The 22,168-nt window shown below is 35.1% G+C and overlaps 1 protein-coding gene across 1 annotated transcript in view; it reads left to right on the forward strand.

The window, feature by feature from the left end:
- LOC133179077 (multiple epidermal growth factor-like domains protein 8) overlaps positions 1 to 22,168 on the forward strand; it is a 67,680-nt gene that overhangs the window by 34,539 nt on the left and 10,973 nt on the right. The window contains exons 18-31 of the mRNA XM_061313798.1: positions 499 to 522; positions 633 to 775; positions 9,409 to 9,677; positions 9,889 to 10,039; positions 10,216 to 10,399; positions 10,642 to 10,805; positions 11,919 to 12,066; positions 12,430 to 12,670; positions 12,891 to 13,002; positions 13,204 to 13,393; positions 13,958 to 14,157; positions 14,884 to 15,145; positions 19,949 to 20,126; positions 21,936 to 22,122. Coding sequence (XP_061169782.1) covers positions 499 to 522; positions 633 to 775; positions 9,409 to 9,677; positions 9,889 to 10,039; positions 10,216 to 10,399; positions 10,642 to 10,805; positions 11,919 to 12,066; positions 12,430 to 12,670; positions 12,891 to 13,002; positions 13,204 to 13,393; positions 13,958 to 14,157; positions 14,884 to 15,145; positions 19,949 to 20,126; positions 21,936 to 22,122 — 2,453 coding nt within the window. The remainder of the gene's footprint in view (positions 1 to 498; positions 523 to 632; positions 776 to 9,408; positions 9,678 to 9,888; positions 10,040 to 10,215; positions 10,400 to 10,641; positions 10,806 to 11,918; positions 12,067 to 12,429; positions 12,671 to 12,890; positions 13,003 to 13,203; positions 13,394 to 13,957; positions 14,158 to 14,883; positions 15,146 to 19,948; positions 20,127 to 21,935; positions 22,123 to 22,168) is intronic.

The raw sequence follows: 22,168 nt of genomic DNA on the forward strand, positions 1-22,168 counted from the left end.
TTTGACTTCCTTTTGAGAAACCTTTTCCATATCTTCTCAATGGTTGCTGCTAGGTCTTTAATATTTCACTGGTATATTCCTCGGGACAAGACCTTACTTTGGGTACTAACATATTTGATTTGCAATTGAGAAAGTTTTGCCATATGGGGACATCTTGTTTTTTATGCCCCTGGTATAGTGATTATAGACATTGGTTGTTAAAGTGTATACCTTTCATTTTGTATTTCTTTTAAAGGTCTCGATTTTCAAAGTGTATAACCTGCTTAGCCAAGCAACTTTAAAACTCTATATATATGAGTTTTAAATAATACATAAAGGATTCGTAGGGAATTGAGATTAGAATTACATGTATCACAATGAAATTGTATTTGTAAGTAACATGTTGATTTTTTTTTCATGTTCATGCAATGACAAAGATCAATTCTGTCAGTAAAGTCTCAGCTCTTTCATAAAGATGACCTTTAATATTTTTAAGTATATATATATTTTTTATTTCAGATGATGATTTAGAGGACCAAAGAGGTATTATGTCCGAGACATTCAGTTTTAATTTAAGGAAATGAAATCCAGATCAGATAATAAGAATACACAGTCATTTATTGATTATTTACATTTCTTGTAACTTTTGATAGGGTTTAACCTGAGTTATGCTGTCAATCGTTGTCAGTCCTGTGGACCCGAGGAAATCTGTATTGGTACCACATGCAAGCAAGACCCAAATCACTCTAATGCCAAACAGCATTACAATGTCTGTCCGGAGAGGTGCAACACTAAAGTAGGTGGAAAATCCTGTATAAAAAAGAAAGATGTTTAGATTCATCATCTGTTTGTTCACTCATGTAAAACATTTGGCTTTGATGATAATGATTTTCCAAAAGAAATCTAATTTATAATCGAATGTGAACAATTTCAGCGTACCCTGTGGTGCAAATTTTGACAAAACTTCACTTTTGACAACTTTTTAAGGGAATAATAATCATTTATCATAGTAAGAGTTATCTCTCTTGTCAGAGGGTCAGTGATCCTTGAGTTATCTCTCTTGTCAGAGGGTCAGTGATCCTTGAGTTATCTCTCTTATAAGAGGGTCAGTGTTCCTTGAGTTATCTCTCTTATCAGAGGGTCAGTGATCCTTGAGATAAAAATTTAGGGATGTACAATAGAGTGTAGATGCTTGCAATTTCAGTTAAATTTAGTAATTTTAAGTTTTTAGTCTCCTACCGGTGAAACTGGAGGGGACTATAGGTTTCCTCTGAGTCTGTCCGTCCGTCTGTCTGTCTGTCTGTCTGTCTGTCCGTCTGTCCCTCTGTCTGTCAGTCCGTCCCACTCGGTTTTCCACACTTTTCTTCTAAACGCTTGCAGATATTAAGCTGATTTTTGGTATATGAGTGTATCTTGATGAGTTACAGATCAAGCTTGCAATTCGTTTCGCTTCAATGATTTTTGACGGAATTACGACCTTTTGAATTTTTCAAGGTTTTCCACGATTTTTTTTCTAAACGCTTGCAGATATTGAGTTGATTTTTGGTATGTGACTTTACCTAGATGAGTTATAGATCAAGTTTGTATTTCGTTCCACTTCATTGATTTTTGATGGAATTATGGCATTTTCAATTTTTAACGGGAACCAGATTAGACTTGCTGGTAGGGGACTAGTATTGCTAATGCAATACTCTCAGAATGCTTGTTATGCTTAAGTTATGTGTCGAAATGCTCAGCAGGACAATCCAGTTGTTTTAAAGTACTGAAAGATTTTGCACTCACCATGTGTTACAACTTTATAAATGGTACTATCCTTGAATGTCAACGGAGATTTATGAATATCAGTGACCCCTCTTACAAAACACAGCTCTGTTCTTTATTATACCCCCCACAAACCAAGTTTGGGGGGGGTATATAGGAATCACCTCATTCGTCTATCCGTCCATCCATCTGGCTGTGCAAACGTGTCCAGTCCATATCTTTCTTATGGAGGAACATTAGAATCTCCTACTTCACACAAAGAATGTTCATGACCTGAGGATGTGTCATGACCTACCCAAGGTCATTTGGGCAAGTTCAAGGTCACTGAAAGAAAAAGTTCATATTTCGTGTCCAGTCCATATCTTTCTTATGGATAAACTTGGTGAGTTCCCATTTTACACAAAGATTGCTTATGACCTGAGGGTGTGTCATGACCTTGACCCAAGGTCATTTGGGCAGTTCAAGGTCACTGAAAGAAAAAGTTCAGAATTCATGTCCAGTCCATATCTTCTTATGGATAAACTTGGTGAGTTTCCATTTTACACAAAGATTGTTCATGACCTGAGGATGTGTCATGACCTACCCAAGGTCATTTGGGCAAGTTCAAGGTCTCTGAAAGAAAAAGTTCATATTTCGTGTCTGGTCCATATCTTTCTTATGGATAAACTTGGTGAGTTCCCATTTTACACAAAGATTGCTTATGACTTGAGGGTGTGTCATGACCTTGACCCAAGGTCATTTGGGCAAGTTCAAGGTCACTGACAGAAAAAGTTCATAATTCATGTCCAGTCTGTATCTTTCTTAAGAAGAATAATGTTGGGATGTTGGGATTTTCCACTTCAGACAAAGATTGCTTATGACCTGAGGGTGTGTCATGATCTTGACCTATATGCACTGTAGAAGAAATGGATAAATAATGCATCCATACTTTCCAACAGAGAAATACTTGAAAAATTGTTATTTATTTTTTCAATGTAATAAAAAATTGTTATTTTAAGTATTGATGTTTTATTAGGCTGTGCCTTAGTTTCATTCATTAAAAAACTTAATGAGTAATTACCAGTAAATTTTCACTCTAAATGTTTAAACACATTGTGAACACCTCTTAGATCCATCAAATACTAGTATTAATTACTTGTCACCTTCTCTGAAAAACCTGTGGGGGTATTTGTCCCTTTTGGATAGTTCTAGTTTTTACTGACATTTAATTCTTGTAATTTCACAAAGTTGTGAATTAGACATAGAAGAATTGCAGTATTGATCTTACGGGGTTAAACGTTATTACTATCTATACTTATTTTTCACAATTTATCAGGGGCCACATTTTGTACACTAAATGTAATCATTCTTCATAGAAAAATGTGTTAAAAAATGTCAAATTTTGTACTAAATGACTCATCTAGATATATGTCATGGCATATTTTAGCAAATAAATCACAATACAGAGTTGTCAAAATTTTGAAATCGCTATCAGGCATTTGGTCTGACAAAGTGGAAAGTTCTGTCGAACCAGACAAAGTTTTGTCAGACCAGATACATGTACAATACCTTATTGTACCTTATTTTGTACAGGGAGGAAAATAAATAACTGCACCAAATGCCCTTTCTTATACTCAACAGCATTAAATCTCACAATGTTCGAGTCTTTAATGAGAGACATAAATAACACGATATATGTCTCTGCTTTAACAGATTTGATTGTCGGTCACCATGTGGCCATCTCTGCTGTTTTTGTGACCTCACCTAAGCACCCTGATCCTGATCTTTCAAAATTTTGAATTGTGCAATTTTTTCAAGCGGTCATTTGGACTGATGTTTTCTTGTAAGTTATTCGTCCAGACAATTTTTTAACCAGCCTTGCTGACAGGATCAAAGGTTTTCAACATTTCTGCGATATCAGGGGGAAAAAAATCTTTCTTAAACCATGGAATCTGGCATATCATATCTTTTACAGGATCAAAGAATGAATTTTTTTTCACTTTTCATGTGACATTTCAGCGGAATCCACATCAATTGCACCTGCATTCTTTTTTCAAAGCATGGTCCTTGGGGCAAGGATATGACCATAATAAAGAGGTCAACATAAGAATATATAAGAAAACTAGATACTCGTTGCGAGCAACGAGAGGTCTTCCGTCCTATTCTCCATCCTTGTATTATTGTATGCAAGCAAACATATTTATTTATTTATTTATATTCTGTGCTAGTAATAGTGACGCACAGAGGAAAAAACACACTTTAAAGAAATGCTTATTATGGAATATATCACAATGAAATAGGAGGGTAGAATTCCTTCATGGCCGGAAGTGCTCCAAAGGAATAAAAATTTTATTTTGCATCTAAATTATTCACAGCTGATCATCCCTGCAAGTTTACATAAAAAATTCTCATGTTTGAAACAACTTCCGGTTTAACGGCTGGCACTTTCAGCGGAAATAGTTTGTATGGACATGACATATTTTACTTCGGTGCTAGTCCAAAATATCCGTAGAAACAAAAATACTTGAAAAATTTACTTTTTTGCATCGCTTCCTGTCACGACCGGAAGTGACAGCCATGTACGATTTTTCACATGATGCAGATGAACTGATAACTGACTATCAGTTCTGAAGGTTTTAGACTTCAGTCTTATTGAGCAATTGCATGAACAGAATCTCATTTTGGGGACAGAAAAGCATGCGACCGGAAGTGATTTTTACAAAGATATTTGAAATTTCTCTAGACATTTGCAGTCTTAATAAATTGTATAAAAATCATTTCAAAAATTTTATCTATTGGCGATATTGATAGGAAAGTTAAAAAAACCCAATTATGTTGTTTTTCTCTTATAACCGGAAGTTGTCATTTTTTGTTTCCGGTGAAACCAACACATATTGAAACTGTGAAAGAGATTTAATTATTTCATGCAAGTTTCATTTAAAAAGAGAAAAGTTGAAATTTTCAATTTCTTTGATCACTTCTTGTGACAACTGGAAGTGACGGCTGATGCTCTTAACCCAAATGGTTTTGCCTACTCTTCAAGTTCTATTATTTGTATAAGTTTGGTGTCTTAATCTCTTACCGTTTCAGAGATCTCACTGGCGGAAGTTTTCATTTTGAGGATATGAAAACGTGCGACCGGAAGTGAATTTTACAAAGATATTTGACATTACTCTAGACATTTGCAGTCTGAATAACATACTCAAAAATCGTTTCAAATACTTTATCTATAAAAGATATTTATGGGAAAGTAAAATACTCAAATTATGTAGTTTTTCTCTTATAACCGGAAGTTGTCGTTTTTGTTTCCGGTGGGACTGACATATTTCGAAACTACAAATAAGATGCAATAATGTGATGCAAGAAAAGATTCAAAAAGGAAAATTTGAAAATTTTGATTTCTATGATCACTTCCTTGAGCGACCGGAAGTGCCAATGACGAACAAAAAGTAGCGACCAGGCTAGTATCTATCACGATCTATAATCCCTGAAAGTTTGACATTGAAATATTTAGCCTTTCTTGAGATCATCCATGGACAAAATCTCATTTTGAAATCAGAAATTCATCCGTAACTCGGAACCGGAAGTGAGTTTTCCAATTTCCTCATGGATAAAATAACTTCAGATTACAACACACTGTTCAGACCTGTAAATTTCATCCAAATCCACCAAATAGTCTTCAAGAAATTGCGTGCACAAAATTTTGGGCGGAAAAGTAGTAAAAATAAGAAGAAGAAACAGTAGAATCACTATAAGGTCTTCCGTGAAGACGGAAGACCTTAAAAATCTGTTAAAATCTTCAGGATAATACTGTTTAGTAGGGAGACAAATTATTAAGTCTGAGTAGGGTTTTCACCCTCAGCTGCAAATTGCCCTTGTGTGATAACTTAACTCAGACCTGATAATTTGTGATAGTCATCTTTCTCCCTCCTGTATACAGTCTGTAGCTGTTTATTAACACCTCTGTCTCAGACTGCTAGTGAATTTTTTTTTTAGGTCACACATGAGTAATGCTTGTATTCACTGAAAATGTTTGGAAAATAATCCTGCGATAGACTTGCCTAACATTTTCTCTGCTCAGATACAACTGGCTCTGGCCATTGTAATCATTATTTTAAGGAATGAAGCTTATTTTAACCTATGTTATACAATATAACATAACCTGGGGCAGCTTATGCTTTATAAACCACGAAGCGGTTTATAAAAAAGCGTAAACTGCCCCAAGTTATGTTATATCGTATAACATAGGTTAAAAGAAGCTTCATTCCTTATAATTTAATTTCAGTGTAGACAATAAGACAATTTTTCCTCCAAAAATTGCTTCAAATTGAGCATATTTTAAAAGTAACGTCAAGCGGAGTAATACGTTTTTGACGTAGGCAACTTATATTATACGGTATAGACGAAATCTTTTATACAATCAAATGAAATGTTACAACTAAAATTAAATTATATTGTTTTCAACATTTGGGGTATTGATTGTGATGTTGCAATGCCGCTACATGCGCACTGACCCTGCGGTGAATGCGGCTTCAAAACCAGTGAATATGTAGTGTTATGGACCGTTTGCATTTGTATAGATTATATAGGGGCTATTTATAGACTATATAATTAATTCTGTTATTTTATAAAAAATATTTTTATAAAAATTTCATAATTTGACTGCTTATAAGTTTCCTTGAATTTTTTTTTCATTATTTAGTTATCACACCCCTCCAACTTCATCCTCACCTATTTTCAAACTAAAATCATCTTTATAAACACTAATGAACAAGTCATGGTTCAAGTACATCAGAGCCTAGAAAGACTGAAAAAATCTCATTGGAAGACTTGCCATTCAAGTAGCCATTGTTTGAAAAGATGTCTGAGGTGAATTGCACTTCGTACTTCAGAATTTGTCCATGCAGATTTCTTTATGTGTTCTTATATGTTTTAAGTTTACATATAAACCATGATGTACAACCATCTAATTTAAATTTAAAAGTAAGTGCATGTAATAAATTTTGCAGCAGGGAATTTTAAAGAATAGGTTTATGTTAAAGTTGTATTTTTTGTTCAAGACTTGTTTTTTGCCGAAATTGATCTTTGCGCTGAATTTAAGTCTTTAAAACAAGAGCACTGCAAAGCGGGGCATCCCCTCACAAAAGAGCATATCTATAAATGAAGGCAGCACTCGACATCGATCCTGATACAAATTATGTCACTTCCGTTTCACACAAGGTCAAAATAACACACATACAAACAAACTCACGCAAGTGTGTTACTATCCCCTTCAACTCCGTTGCGAGGGGATAATAATTGAGAATATAATCTGTTAAGGAGTGAATTTAATGCAGATTCATTTCAAAGAAAGTATAATTATTTATTTTCTATTTGATATATATTTTGATGCAAGACAACACCTAGGGAGGAAGTGGAATTTCCTTTATGTTTTTTAGCTCACCTGAGCCGAAGGCTCAAGTGAGCTTTTCTCCGTTGTCTGTCGTCGTCGGTGTCGTCGTCATAAACTTTTCACAATTTCATCTTCTCCAGAACTACTGGGCCAATTTCAACCAAACTTGCCACAAAGTATCTTTGGGTTAAGGGGATTCAAATTTGTTCAAATGAAGGGCCACGCCCTCTTTCAAGGGGAGATAATAAAGAATTAGTGAAAAACTAATAGCATCTTTTAAAAATCTTCTTCTCAAGAACCAGAGGGCCAGGAAAGATGAAACTCACGTGGAAGCATCCTCAGGTAGTGTAGATTCAAGTTTGTTCAAATCATTACCCCCCAGGGGTAGGGTGGGGCCACAATGGAGGATCAAAGTTTTACATAGAAATATATAGGAAAAATCTCTAAAAATCTTCTTCTCAAGAACAGCAAAGCCATGATGAGTCATTTATATGGAAGCATCCTCAGTTAGTGTAGATTCAAGTTTGTTCAAATCATGACCCCTGGGGGTAGGGCGGGGCCACAATGGACTATCAAAGTTTTACACAGAAATATATAGGAAAAATCTTTAAAAATCTTCTCAGAAAAAGCAAAGCCCTGATTGATCATATTTATATGGAAGCATCCTCAGGTAGTGTAGATTCTATTTTGATCAGATCATGACCCCGGGGGTAGGGTGGGGCCACAATGGAGGATCAAAGTCTTAAATAGAAATATATAGGAAAATTTCTTCTGATGAAGAACTGCAAAGCCATGATTAGTCATTTTGATATGGAAGCATCCTCAGGTAGTGTAGATTCAAGTTTGTTAAAATGATGACCCCCAGGGATAAGGTCGGGCCACAATGCAGGATCAAAAATTTTACATAAGAACATATAGTAAAAATATTTCTTCTCAAAAACAGAAAAGCTATGTTTAGTCATATTGATATGGAAGCATCCTCAGGTAGTGTAGATTCAAGTTTGTTCAAATCATGACCCCTGGGATAGGGAGGAGCCACAATGGGGGATCAAATTTTTACAAAGGAATATATGGGAAATTTTTTTTAAAATCTTCTCAAGTACAACAAAGCCATTTGTTATATTGACATGGAAGCATCATCAGGTAGTATAAAATTCAAGCCCCCCCCCCCCTCCCCCCAGTAATCTTTTCAATACAAGTGTACTGAACTGATTTGTGCTTTTGCCAAGCCAATGTGCTCAGGTGCGCAATGTGGCCCATGGGCCTCTTGTAAAATAAAGTTTTAAAATGTACATTTTTCAAGGCCAAGGTCAACCATTATAAAATATTGAATAAGAACTAAGTTAAATATTATATCACAGAAATTTTTAAGTATGTTGTACATCCTTAATTTGAAAAATTTATTAGCAGCCTGAAAAATATTTGGTGTCAGGACCATGAAAAACTTTCTGTAAACTTTTATAAAATTAATATCTTTTTTATATATGAGTATTAAGTTTCAAGAGTTTGATGTATACTTATTTAATAAGTTACACAATCTTGAAATATACTCTAAAATCAGGAAACAGTAAAACATGCTTAAAAGGAAGTGCCAGGGACATCCAATTTTGAATGGTTATAAATGTGATTAGTTATATCAATTGGGTTCATACATGGCATGAAAATCACTTCACTGTAAGTGTGCATTCATTGTAATCAATTGTTCACTATATCTGAATTTTACTGTATAAACTTACAACATACTTCTTCTCAAGGCCATTTATCGTTTATTAAATTTTATTATATACCTAACTGTGTATCACTCAATTTTATTGTTGATTTCGCGAAATCACAAATCATGTGATGGTGTGATCTGATATTCCGGATAACCACACTGTGGTTTTCTGAATCCATATCACCTTTCTCTGAAACTGATGACGTAGAGCACAGTATATGTGACGTTTTTTTCTTGCCTATCAAAAAGTTCCTTAAAAATATGCTTTGTTTAAGGGATAAAGTTATATAATTGATCCCCAAAATTTCCTTTTATTATGTTTTGCTATTTGTAGTGAGGTATATAATAAATTTATCATTATAACAGTAACTTGATCTTAAGAGCCGTATCACGTCTCGTTGACAGGCGTGGTTCATCAGATCAAACTCAACGCTTCGCGTCTCGTTTGATCTGATGATCCGCACCTGTCAACTCGACTCAATACGACTCTTTGGATCAAGTTACTGTTATAATAATAAATATATATCCTGTAGGGTTCAAAATCTTTGACGATATATATCATTGAAAGGTTTTTTTGTTTCAGTCTCATGGAACATGTGTTTGTTTATCTGATCTGGATTTGATGATTTTCCCCTGGAACTTTTTACAACCAATCAGCAAGAAGAAGACAGGAAGTGCACCTGGTCGCTATGGTCACAGTGTCACTTCCTGTGGGGAAAACGCTAATTCCTTTTATATGTTTGGAGGGTACTCTCAGGAAGATGGGGCTTTAAGTGACATCTGGATGTATAGTCCTTCCACTTACACATGGACTGAAGTAGTGCCAATCACCACCAACCATCCAGATGGGAGGTTTGGATTATTAACTGTATCTACTTAGCTCTTTATGATATAACTGCTATGAAAGTGGAATCAATGGAATGGCAGTGACATAGCCCCTGTATCTTAATGTTTTAAGCCATCTTGTAAATACATTTTAAACAAATTGAGGAATTTTTACTTCTTAAAAGATGTTTCATGAATTATTGCAAGGTTTTAGAATTGTCAATTCATTTACATTTAGATTCTTTCATCAAGCGGTCTGCAGTCCGGCATCCAAGGAGATTTATGTATATGGAGGGGTTGTGAGGAACAAAGATGGAGCTTATAAAGCAACCAAAGAATTTTGGAAATTTTCCATTGGGCCCAGAATGTGGACCAATCTTAGTGAAAATGTATTTCCATTAACTATGTACTTCCAGAAAGTGTAAAAATTTGAGACTGTAATTAAAAATATAACCTTATTTTCAGTAGAAATGATACTTCTGAAAGCAACTTGTACATGTACTAGATTATTTTCTTTGGCTCAAGAGAGGTTTACCTTGAAATGATTTTGTTGTTGTTATGACAGATACCTGAGGATTTCAGTCCTCTGGCAGGACATTCCATGACCTTGGTGAAGGAGCGATTTCTGGTGGTTATCGGGGGTATCTCCTCACAGGATTATTTCTCCAGTGATGTCTATATCTATAACACCATGTACGAAGACAACAAACCAGCATGGAGCAAACACAGTCTTGGCAGTCTCCCACGGGGTCTGTGTCCTTCCTTAATAGATTTCACAAGAAAAATTCTTATCATTTCAAAAACAAAAAAGAAAACAATTTTAAGAAAGCAGTCAGTGTACAGACAAAAATTAAGATTGTGAGCATTTCTTTTTATTTGTATATCCTTTGACCATAGATGAATGAATCTTGTGATACAGCTGCTAACCAGCAAACAATACAGCTTTTACTGTCAGAAATGTTTCATACAGGAAGCTAATTCTGTTGTGCAGGTTTGTATGGTCACAGTGCAGTGTATGATCCAGACAAAGGCATTATCTACGTTCATGGAGGAATGGCATTTAAACACTCCAAGTTTGATGTTTCGAGGGACACTTATGTGTATAATATGGAGAAAAATATGGCTTATTTTATACATACCAGGAGTAATGAACAGGTATCATTTAGCCCAGTTATACCCAGTTAAACATGTCTGATTTGTTAAGTTTAAAGTCAACTATAGCACCATACTGAAGGTTGTTCAAACTTGTGCAAGAGACAAAGATAACCGTAATATACTTTCCTCAGGGTCATAATCCCAATTTCTGTTCAGTTAGTGGGTAGAAAATTATGCAGATTTAATAGATTGCCATTGTATGTCTTGAATACACTAAGTACGCTATGTTAAATTTTCTGCTGAAAATTTGTGCCCGCACACTTTGTGTAAATCAATCCCACATGGGAAAATGTACCTTAATGCTTGATGTGTAGAATTCAGACAACTTATGCCTCGTATCTTTAGAAGAGAAGTTGATGCAATTACGGCCCATACTGGTAGAAGACTCAGTATTACTTATGCAGTACTCTTAGAATGCTTGACAGAAATGGCATCTTTGCTTGCCAAGAGTTTTTGATATACTCCACTCTTCTCAGAAATATTGCCATTTTAAAAAGATGGCATTGATTGTGTGATGACCAATGTTATATCTGTAGACATTGGTTATGTTACAAACCACAGTAAAGGTGTTTTAAAATTTAACTTTTTGAAGATTATGCAACAAAAAAATTTATGTGCAGTATATAAACAAGGTCTTATTCTATCCACAAATTCTAAAATTATATGATAGTCTACTGATATTTAGAGGGGCCAGACTACTGGTATTAGCTTACTGGATCATTGTTAACATTAGCTTTCCATCACTGGGATGAAACAGTCAACGGATGTCCCACAAAGAGATATTGTGAATAACTATAGGTTTGCAATACATTTGCTGATTGGTCAAGAAATACATTTGCTAATTAGTCAAATGATATCAATTGATTCCTTTCACATCTTCCAAAAAAATTTCCTGATACTTGATAAGCCCAGTTTCTATGAGGATCACTTGGTTAGTTAAAGTGGATGTTACACTTTGTTTGAAAAGCCATTGCATGACTTTGTCATTCATGACTAGGTTTATTAACTTCTAGTTTTGTAAGCTGTGCCTCAAGTGTTCCATACTGCTGTGCTTGCCCTGAATGACTTTGTCACTGGTGACAAGGTTTATTAGATTAATTTCTTGTTTTGTAGTCTATGCCGCGAGTGTTCCATACTGCTGTGCGTGCCCTGGATGGAATGTTGGTGATAGGGGGAATGGGAACCAGAGGGCAAATAACAAATTACATATCGCTCTTCAGATTCAAATGCAGCGTGTGGCAAAAGTACCAATCAGATTCAGGTATGTCACAGAAATCAGTTCTAAGTGGCTCTAGCTTTGATAGTTTAACAGGAATATACACAGTTTTAGTGCACACATACAAGTAGGTATATTTATATTTAAAATGGAAATGAATTATATGTGTAGTAGAGCATTCTTAATTTATTAACAAAGTTTCCATCATTAGTATAAAATTTCCTATGATGATTGGAATAGGAAAACTGATTTCTTGATTTCATTCGTATAGAAACTAAATGTTTGATCGTTATGCCTGAGCATATTTCCTAAGTGTCAACAGTCTTCTATTTATCTGTCATAGACCTTTTGAGCAGTGGCTGAATTTCACCCCCGTAGAATGAATCTGTATGATGAATGTCCTTTCAGATAAGTCATCGTACAGAGAAATGGCCAACTCACTAATAGGAACTAGCTCTATCCGCCTGAAGAAGCGAGTTTATGTGGTGGGGGGGTACAATGGCACCACCTTTAGCCAGGTGGTGGAGATTGAGCCTAAGGAGACTTTCTGTCAGACTGCCCTACAAGAGAATGACTGTAAGGCCATCCAAGGCTGTGACTTCTGTGTCAGTGAAAACATTGGAATCTGTATGGAATCTTCCTCTGACAGGTGACCTTTCCTCAACAGTTGATAATTAAGGAATGTTACTTTAATTACCCTTTTCTTAATTTTTCTTTTTTTTTTTGACATCAGATTTCATTAAGCTATTGTAGTAATTTGGAAATGTTCCAGTTTTAGTAAGTAGGGTTTCTTAAAACATTTCTCTGTCGGCAATTATAATGTGGAAGGAAATGTCAGAGAGTTGAATTACCCTTGCTTCTCCTTACAGCCGTTGTTCCAGGGGAGAGGTTTGTGATGAAGCCTGGTATAACAAGACGGACTGCAGTGTGTACAGTTCCTGTCAGACCTGCCTCACAGGAAGTCCATTCTTCAACATGCAGGTATTGTATATATAACTATTCATATGTAGTATAACATTTGTATATTCAGACTAGGAATTAAATTTCATGAGAATCCTTTCTCCCATTAGAAGTATTTTAGGTTATTTGTTTATCTGGATTGCATCATTCTAAACAAAATGATAAAAGAAATCTGTGTTAAATTTTGATCCTGTATATATTTCATGGAATTCTCTTTTGTAGCCATGTAAATGGTGTATGGACTGTGCCTCCTGTATTAAGGCGGGAGAACAATGTAATAATCACAAAAATTGTGAAGAGAAGTCTGCCATTACATCTCCAGCTCACTGCCTTCAGGAGAAATGTGACGTCGGTCAGTGTAAGGACTGCCTGCATGACCAGGGTTGTATCTGGGCCAACTGTATACTTCAAGGTATGTAGGAGAGACATTTCCAATATTTGATAAACAAAGTTTGCACAGAGTAGGTCCAAAGTTTTACAGTAAAAGATAGAAGTAGGATCTTTTTAAAAAATCTTTAATACGATCTAATCTTGAAATGAAACTCATTATGATTAGCTGTTCGCAAGACCAAACTTTATAGCCTAGATGTTCCAAATCCTTGTCACTAAAGAACACATCTGACTATGAACCATGCTGACTTACCTACGGAACAATGTAATACAATTTAACCTTATCATCTCCTTTGAGATAGGGGCATCAGTAGAGGAGAAAAAATTGTACCTATTGTGAATTACTTAGTGATATTTTTGGATTTCATCTGTTTCAGTGTGTTCAGAAAAACTTAGTTATAACTACTGTATATTACAATTTTTTGATATATAACTGGTCTTTTGATATTTCTTTTTTCAGGATAAAACTACTTGTTAATTTTCATTTTTTTGGAATAAAACAACTTGTTGATTTTCTTTTTTGGAATAAAACTACTTGATGATTTTGTCTTTTTTCAGGATAACTACTGAATGATTTTTCTTTCAGGAGAGAACAACATTCAGATTGTTGACACCAGTTTTAGTTCAACCTGGAGATGTACAAAGGATGTGCTGGGGGGTGTCTGTACAAATCACAGTGTGTGCCCTAGGAGGTGTGATGAGCACTCAGACTGTGTGTCATGTCAGAAAGCGACGGGGATGGGGGCGGGTTCCAGAGGATGTGTGTGGAGCTCCGTAAAACAGCAGGTCTGTTCAGGTTGTTTTAATTGTTTGAAGGGAAATATGACTTGGTTGACCTTATCATGTAGAGTTAAACATCATGAGCTGCAATTTTCTGTTAGAAGTGTTTGTTCTAAAATTTAGATTTACTATATAAATGACAGAAAAAATTAAAGTTTATAAATTTTGTGTTATATATACATGTACTTGTGTTGGAAAAACTATTTTGAAGCTCTAATTGAAGCAAAATTATATTATTACTGTTATTTCATGTTCAAAAACTGCTCCTGGTGTACAGTGTAACCACTTCATCATTTTCAGTTTAATTTTTCAAACATTTTTATGCTGTAGACATACTTTTTCTGTGTTGGATTAATAAACACTATGTATCTGATAACAAATTTTCCGTGGAAAATTGTTGTGCCATACTTGAAGTGCATTTTAGACATACATGTATAATGAGAATTCCTGAAATCCATGTAATTTTCTACCTGCTGATCATTGAACAGAAATTGTGATTCCACAGAATTATGATCCCACAGAATAAAGTATTAAGAAGTTTCTTATCATAGTCTTTTTGAAAAAAAGAAGTAATAAACATCATAAATAATAAGGTTTTTACCAATGGTACCTGTAACAGAATGTAAAAGAAAAAGTTCTAGTTAAAAGTATCAGTCAGACTGTATGAATAATTGTTTTATATAAGATATCTTTGTTTTACCACACATTACTTCAAATCTATTTTATTTTCAGTGTTTTGATGAGGCCCTGCTTCCACTGCACTGTGTTGGGGGGGAGTGTGGAATCATCCTACAGAAAGAGCCACATAAATGTCCAGACCCCTGCTCACGTTTCCAGATCTGTGCCGAGTGCATCCAGGCTCCTTGGTGTGGCTGGTGTGCATTTGCCGGTTACGTTGGAGAAGGGATATGTATGAGGGGAGGTACCCTCAACCCTACAGGGAAGGGGTCATGCTTGGAAAACAACATAAAACACAGTGAAGGATATATACCTAGTAAGTAGACTGTAGGATTTAGTTCAATTCTGCCAGAGGTGCAGATCACCCTTGTTTATGAAAGTTTGTCCATGTAAATTAAAATCATTTTTTTTCTAGAGAACTACAGAACCAGAAATAACAAATAATGGCCAAAGTTGACAATGTTAATTTAATTTGAATGTAGCCATTGCAATAGGGTTAAGCCAGAGTAAGAATTTCTTACTGGAAAAAGGGGTGTGTTAAGCCAGAATAAGAATTTCTTACTGGAATAAGGAGTGTATGTGTGTGTGTGTGGTGGAACATTTCAAAACTGTCTTATTTTAGTACAGAGTCTTCTGGAAGTATAGATTTAAATGTGTCCAAAACATGAATTGTGTTTCCAAGATAAGGTCAGAAAAGGCACCGTCATTTTATAAATGAATGTTCAAGGAGATATTTTAAGAAGAACTGTAATGAACTAAATCGATTCAGTTGGAGAAGTCAGTGTACAAGCAGCCTCATAGAGTTTCATGGGGTTTGTTTGTTATGCCCCCTTAATCAAATATTCAGGGATATATAGTTTTTGTCCTGTCTGTACGTCTGTGTGTCTATTTGTTTATCTGCAAAAATTTTAACATTGCTCATACCTTTTAATTGGTTGGAACTATTACTTTCATATTTCACATGTGTATTCCTTGTGACAAGACCTTTCTTTGGGTATCATCATTTTTGACCTTGACCTTGGAGTTTGACCCAGTTTTGCAAAACTTAAACCAACTTTAACCTAGGCCATAACTTTTGAACAATTGGTGCTAGTGCTTTCATACTTCACATTCACGTTGTTCATATCCTTTGGATATGAACAACTTTGACCTTGACCATGGATTTTGACCTACTTTTGAAAAACTCTAACCTTGGACATAACTTTTGAATGGTTGGAGCTAGGGCTTTCATACTTCACATGTGTAATCCTTGTGACAAGACCTTCCTTTGGATATCAACAACTTTGACCCTTTAACCTTGACCTAGGAGTTTGATCTACTTTTGAAAATCATTAACCTTGGCCATAACTTTTGAACAGTTGGTGCTAGGGATATCATACTTCATATGTGTAATTCTTATGACAAGACCTTCCTTTGGATACACTTTGACACTTTGACCTTGACCTTGGATTTTGACTTACTTTTAAAAAACTTTAACCTTGGCCATAACTTTTAAATAATTGGTGCTAGGACATTCATACTTCACATATGTAATCCTTGTGACAAGACCTTACTTTGGAATCCAACAACATTGACTTTTTGACCTTGACCTAAGAGTTTGACCTACTTTTGGAAAACTTCAACCTTGGCCATAACTTTTAAATAATTGGTGCTATGGCTTTCATAATTCTCAAGTGTAATCCTTGTGACAAGACCTTCCTTTGGATACCAACAACTTTGACCCTTTGACCTTGACTTAGGAGTTTGATCTACTTTTGAAAAAAACATTAACCTTGGCCATAACTTTTGAATGATTGGTGCTAGGGCTGTCATACTTTACATGTGTAATTTTTGTGATTCTTGTGACAATATCTTCCTTTGGATACAAACAACTTTGACCCTTTAACCTTGACCTTGGAGTTCGACCTACTTTTGGTAAACTTTCACCTTGGCCATAACTTTTGAATTGTTGGTGCTAAGACTTTCATACTTCACATATGTAATCCTTGTGACAAGACCTTACTTTGGATTCCAACAACTTTGACCCTTTGACCTAGATCTTGGAGGTTGATCTACTTTTGAAAAACTTTAACCTTGGCCATAACTTGTGAATATTGGTTCTAGGGCTTTCATATTTCACATGCGTATTTCTTGTGAGAAAATCTTTGATTGAGCATCTTTTATTTGGTCCATTTGACCTTGATTTTTGACTTACTTTTGAAATACTTTAACCTTTTCCATATCTATTCAATGATTGCTACTAAGGCTTTCGTATTTCACAGGTATAGTCCTCGAGACAAGACCTTACTTTTGGTACCAACATATTTGATTTGCATTTGAGAAAGTTTAACCCTCACTATAAGTTGCCATAGGGGGGCATCAGTTTTTCACAAACACATCTTGTTTTTATGCCCCCGTATCAAAGATTCGGGGGTATATAGTTTTTGCCCTGTCTGTCTGTCCATCTGTCTGTCTGTCTGTCTGTACGCAAAAACATAAACCTTGCCCATAACTTTTACTTGGCTGGAGCTATGGCTTTCATATTTCACATGTGTATTCCTTGTGACAAGGCCTTTTGTTGGGTACCATCATGTTTGACCTTTTGACCTTGACCTTGGAGTTTGACCCAGTGTTGCAAAATTTTTACTGATCTTTAACCTTGGCCATAACTTTTGAACAATTGGTGCTAGGGCTTTCATACTTCACATGTTTAATTCTTATGACAAGACCTTCCTTTGGATACCAAAAGCTTTGACCTACCTAAGAGTTTGACCTACTTTTGAAAAATGTTAACCTTGACCATAACTTTTGAATGGTTGGTGCTTTTGCTTTCATACTTCAGATGTTTAATCCTTTTGACAAGACCTTTCTTTGGATACCAACAACTTTGACACTTTGACCTTGGAGTTTGACCTTCTTTCAGAAAACTTTAACTTTGGTCATAACTTTTGAATGGTTGGTGTTAGGGCTTACATACTTCATAATGTAATCCTTGTGACAAGACCTTTCTTTGGATACCAGCAACTTTGACCCTTCAACCTTGGAGTTTGATCTACTTTTGGAAAACTTTAACCTTTGCCATAACTTTTGAATGGTTGGTGCTAGGGCTTTCATACTTCACATATGTAATCCTTGTTACAAGACCTTTCTTTGGATACAAACAATTGTAATCCATTGACCTTGACCTTGGAGTTTGACCTACTTTTGAAAAACTTTAACCATTTTCATAATTTTTGAACGATTGGTGCTTCAGCTTTCATATTTCACCTGTGTATATCTTTGGAGAAGGCCTTTCCTTGGGCACCATTAATTTTGACCATTTGACCTTGTCCTTGTTGTCTGACATACTTTTGAAAAAATTTTTGAACCTTTTCCATATCTATTCAATAATTGCTGCTAGGGCTTTCATATTTCACAAGTATAATCCTCGAGATAAGACCTTACTTTGGGTCCAACATATTTGATTTGCATTTGAGATAGTTTTACCTTTGCAATGAGTTGCCATATGGGGGCATCAGTGTTTCACAAACACATCTTGATTTTACACAGAAATTCTTACATTGAATGTGTAATTGAAAGGGAAACCTTTAATTTTCCTAATAACAATCCTCTTCTCTCTCTCTCTCTTTGTACTAGCCAATACAAGCCGTAAGTTTTGATTGTCAAAATAGTTGATCATTTTCTTATATTTCCCATGCATGTTTTTTCGTGTTTGTGTCACCTGCAAAGCAGTGTGATAGAAAATTGTCTGCTGTCTGTTTAATTGTATGTTACAAGACTTAAATAGTTATAAAAGTGACTGACCTCATGACCTTTAAGTTCATTAAACAAAAAAAAATAGTTTTTACTAATGATATGTTATAAATACAGTATATAGGGAACTTGTAGCAAGCAGCTTAAAGAACCACCAGCACAGTGAGCACTTGAGGTAGCTCCTGGGCAAAGAGAAAACTAAGATGGTGTACTAATTGATCCTACTGAATTTTTTCTGTAAACCACAGCCTATGGCTGCCCAAAATTACATTCTCATGATAATCGGATTCAAAGTAAAAAAGCCCTGGGGGGAAGGATTGGGCCAATCAAAATTTTACATTGAAATATATTGGAAAAATCTTTAAAAATCTTCTTCTCACTAACCACTGGACTAGAAAAGGTGAAACTTATGTAGAAGCTTTCTGAGGTAGTGAAGATTTTAATCTTTTAAATCATGACCATTGGGATGGGGCCACAGTAAGTATTACGGGGGGGGGGGGGGGGGGGTGATGTGGTGAGTTGCTCAGGTGAGCATTGTGGCCCATGGGCCTCTTGTCTAACAAAGCACAGAAATAAGTTCCCAGATGGCCAGTTTGAAGCTTTCATTATATACACTAAATGTTGCTATTGCAGGTGACACATTTATCTTAATTGGAACATGCTAGTTTTTTCATATACATTGTGTATGATTTTTTTTTTGACATTGCAATTGGAAACAATACATCAACAAAATTGTATATTACTAAAAGAAATGATTTAAGTCTGATGCAATATTTTTTCCATATATCTTCTCTATAGATGTCTTCTTTTCAATTGCATGTTGTAAACACATTCAGATTTCTCTCTGTGTGTTGTACATCACCATTTACACATGTATTGTGAAGCTTTTTTTTTTTTTACATAGGCAATGGTATTAAACTTTATTTATTTCAAAAAGAAATCTAGCTTAGTATAAACAATAAGTTGGAACATTTTGCACTGTAAATCTTTCCTTCAAAATTAGTCTTTTACTTCCAATAGAGAAATCTCTCCTATCAGAGTGGATTCTCAGACTTGTACAATTAAATGAACACCTTGATCATACACATGTACATATACTCAAGAGAATTTTTTTTTCTAAAATGGAAGTGGGATATTAAGCACACTAACATTGACAAGTTATTGAACTTGATATAATTAAATAATTACACTGTACTCATAAATGAGATGTATTTAAAAAAAATTATTCTTAATATAGTATTTTTAAAGAAACAAATAAATTTGATGTAAACAGTGTATTTATCAAGGCTTCCTGTTTTTTAAACAATAGGAATTGGTATTAACTGAAACATTTGCAAAGGAGATATTTTAAAGAATTTTCTGTAGAATTCCTTTTTCCTTTTTGCAGTCAAAATGTGGACTAAGAAGTCTAAAGGTGTCCCGACCTGGGCCTACAGTTCCTGTCCCCCTGAGAATGAGTGTATTAACACTCATCATGATTGTGATAATGAGAGTGAGAATTGTCATGACACAGAGACCAGCTATAACTGTACCTGTAAAAAAGACTACCTAAAGGACCCAGTCAGGTATGTACTACCTGTAACAAAGACTATGAGGTAGTGTAGATTCTAAATTCTTCAAATCATAGCCCCAGGGGTGTAGGGTGGGACCACAATAGGGAATCAAAGTTTTACATTGAAATATGTAGGAAAAATATTTTTAAAAAATCTTCTTCCCAATAACAACTGGGCCAGAAAAGCTGAAATGTATATGGAAGCTTCCTGAGGTAGTGTTTATGCTAAATTATTCAAATTATGACCCCCCAGGATAGAGTGGGGCCACAATACAATAGGTATTACAAGGGGGAAAATCTGGTGAAGAACAGCAGGGCCAAAGTTACTCAGGTGAGCATTGTGGCCCATGGGCCTCTTGTTATTTTTAATCACAGTCTTTATAACTTGCCACCAAAATGACTAAAAAGAAATAGTTTACTATGATAAGTATTATAAAATCTGATTGCCTTCCATATTCCAGTCACTCAATTTAGATCATTACAAAAAAAAATATATTATATATATTTTGCCCCATGTTATTTTAACCCTATTACCCTTACAAAATAATTTAGCCTATTTTATATTCACTCACTAAAGTTGTGTGAAAGAGATAACTCTTGTCTTCATTGCATTAGCCCCTTTTAAAAATCACCCACATGCAAGGAAGATGAAAGGGGTGAAAATAAAATGGGTTAAAAAATTCCCTGTGTACGTATTCATATACAATCCTAGAGTAGTGTAGATTCAAGTTTGCTCAAAATGGCATGAATTGGGCCACAAAGGGGATCCAAAATATTAAACAGAAATGTAAAGGAAATAAGGAGTCTCAAGAGTTACATAGCTACAAAATATGCAACCATGCTCGTGTGATGTAGATCTCAGTTTTTTCAAACCATGGCTACTAGCTTCTAGCAGCAATTTATAATTAGCCACAGAGAGAATCCAAAATTTTATAAAGTTGTAATGAAAATTGTTTAAAAACCTTTTTTTAAAACTACAGGGCTACAATTTGGCAAATTCTTATATAATGTATTACTGTATGTTTAGGTTCATTGAAACCATTATACTTGGGAGAGACATTTGGCCATAAAGGGGATCCAAAACTTTTAAATGAAAATTGAGATTTTGAGCTTCAGTGGGTACTTGTTGTGTATCTTTGATCAAAGCAGGGGAGGAGAATGAACAGATATTCCACCTGATTTATCACTATTCTCGCATTAAAATTAACACTGCAATAAAGAGTACAAAATGAGGAAATTATGATGCCTATCTTAAAAATGCCATAGCCACCCGAAGGACATTTTAATTGTTTAACTTAAAAGGTGCATTACATTAAGGCCCTTTACATGTAAACTGAAAAATGGGGGTATGGTATTTTACACCATCTCTAATAATATTTTGATGAAATTCTGGCTTGTTTTGGTTGACATCGAGTGTAATGCTTACACAGTCAGTACAGAGTTATGGTTCTTTAGTTTGCTAGCAACTACTTTAGTCTTATTTTACTGGAATGGAATTAGCTTCACCTCGCTAGGTATCATCCCGTACCTGGTTACTACATGACTATGTATTGCAAGACCTTAAAGGTTTAATACTGTAAAGCTGGTTTATTATGAAGACATAGTACAGTTGAACTTCAGTATCTCGAACACTGATATCTCGAATGCCATGGATATTTTGAAGTGATTCGGAAGTCCCAACCACTTATTCTTTAAGTATTTTACACTTGATATCTCAAATCCATGGATATCACGAAGTATTTTCTTGGTCCCATTGAGTTTGAGATAACAAGGTTTAACTGTATGTTTACATTGTATTCATGTTTTCCTTTTATTTCCACAGTGGTAAATGTAAGCCCCATTGTCATGAGAAATGTATGAATGGGACATGTGTCCGGCCAGAAGTCTGTCAGTGTAACTTTGGTTATGTTGGGAAAACATGCCAGACAGAATGTCAATGTTTTGGGAACAGTGATTGTCTAAATGAGCTCTCCCTGAAGATTTGCCACAACTGTTTGAATCATACCAAGGTAGTTTTTGAAATCAGTATAATTGTAATGTTAGATGCATTATGGG

The sequence above is a fragment of the Saccostrea echinata genome, unplaced genomic scaffold (genome assembly GCF_033153115.1).
Source record: "Saccostrea echinata isolate AGI-Se365-2 ecotype Australia unplaced genomic scaffold, CSIRO_AGI_Sech_v1 ptg000004l, whole genome shotgun sequence".
Lineage (NCBI taxonomy): Eukaryota > Metazoa > Mollusca > Bivalvia > Ostreida > Ostreidae > Saccostrea > Saccostrea echinata.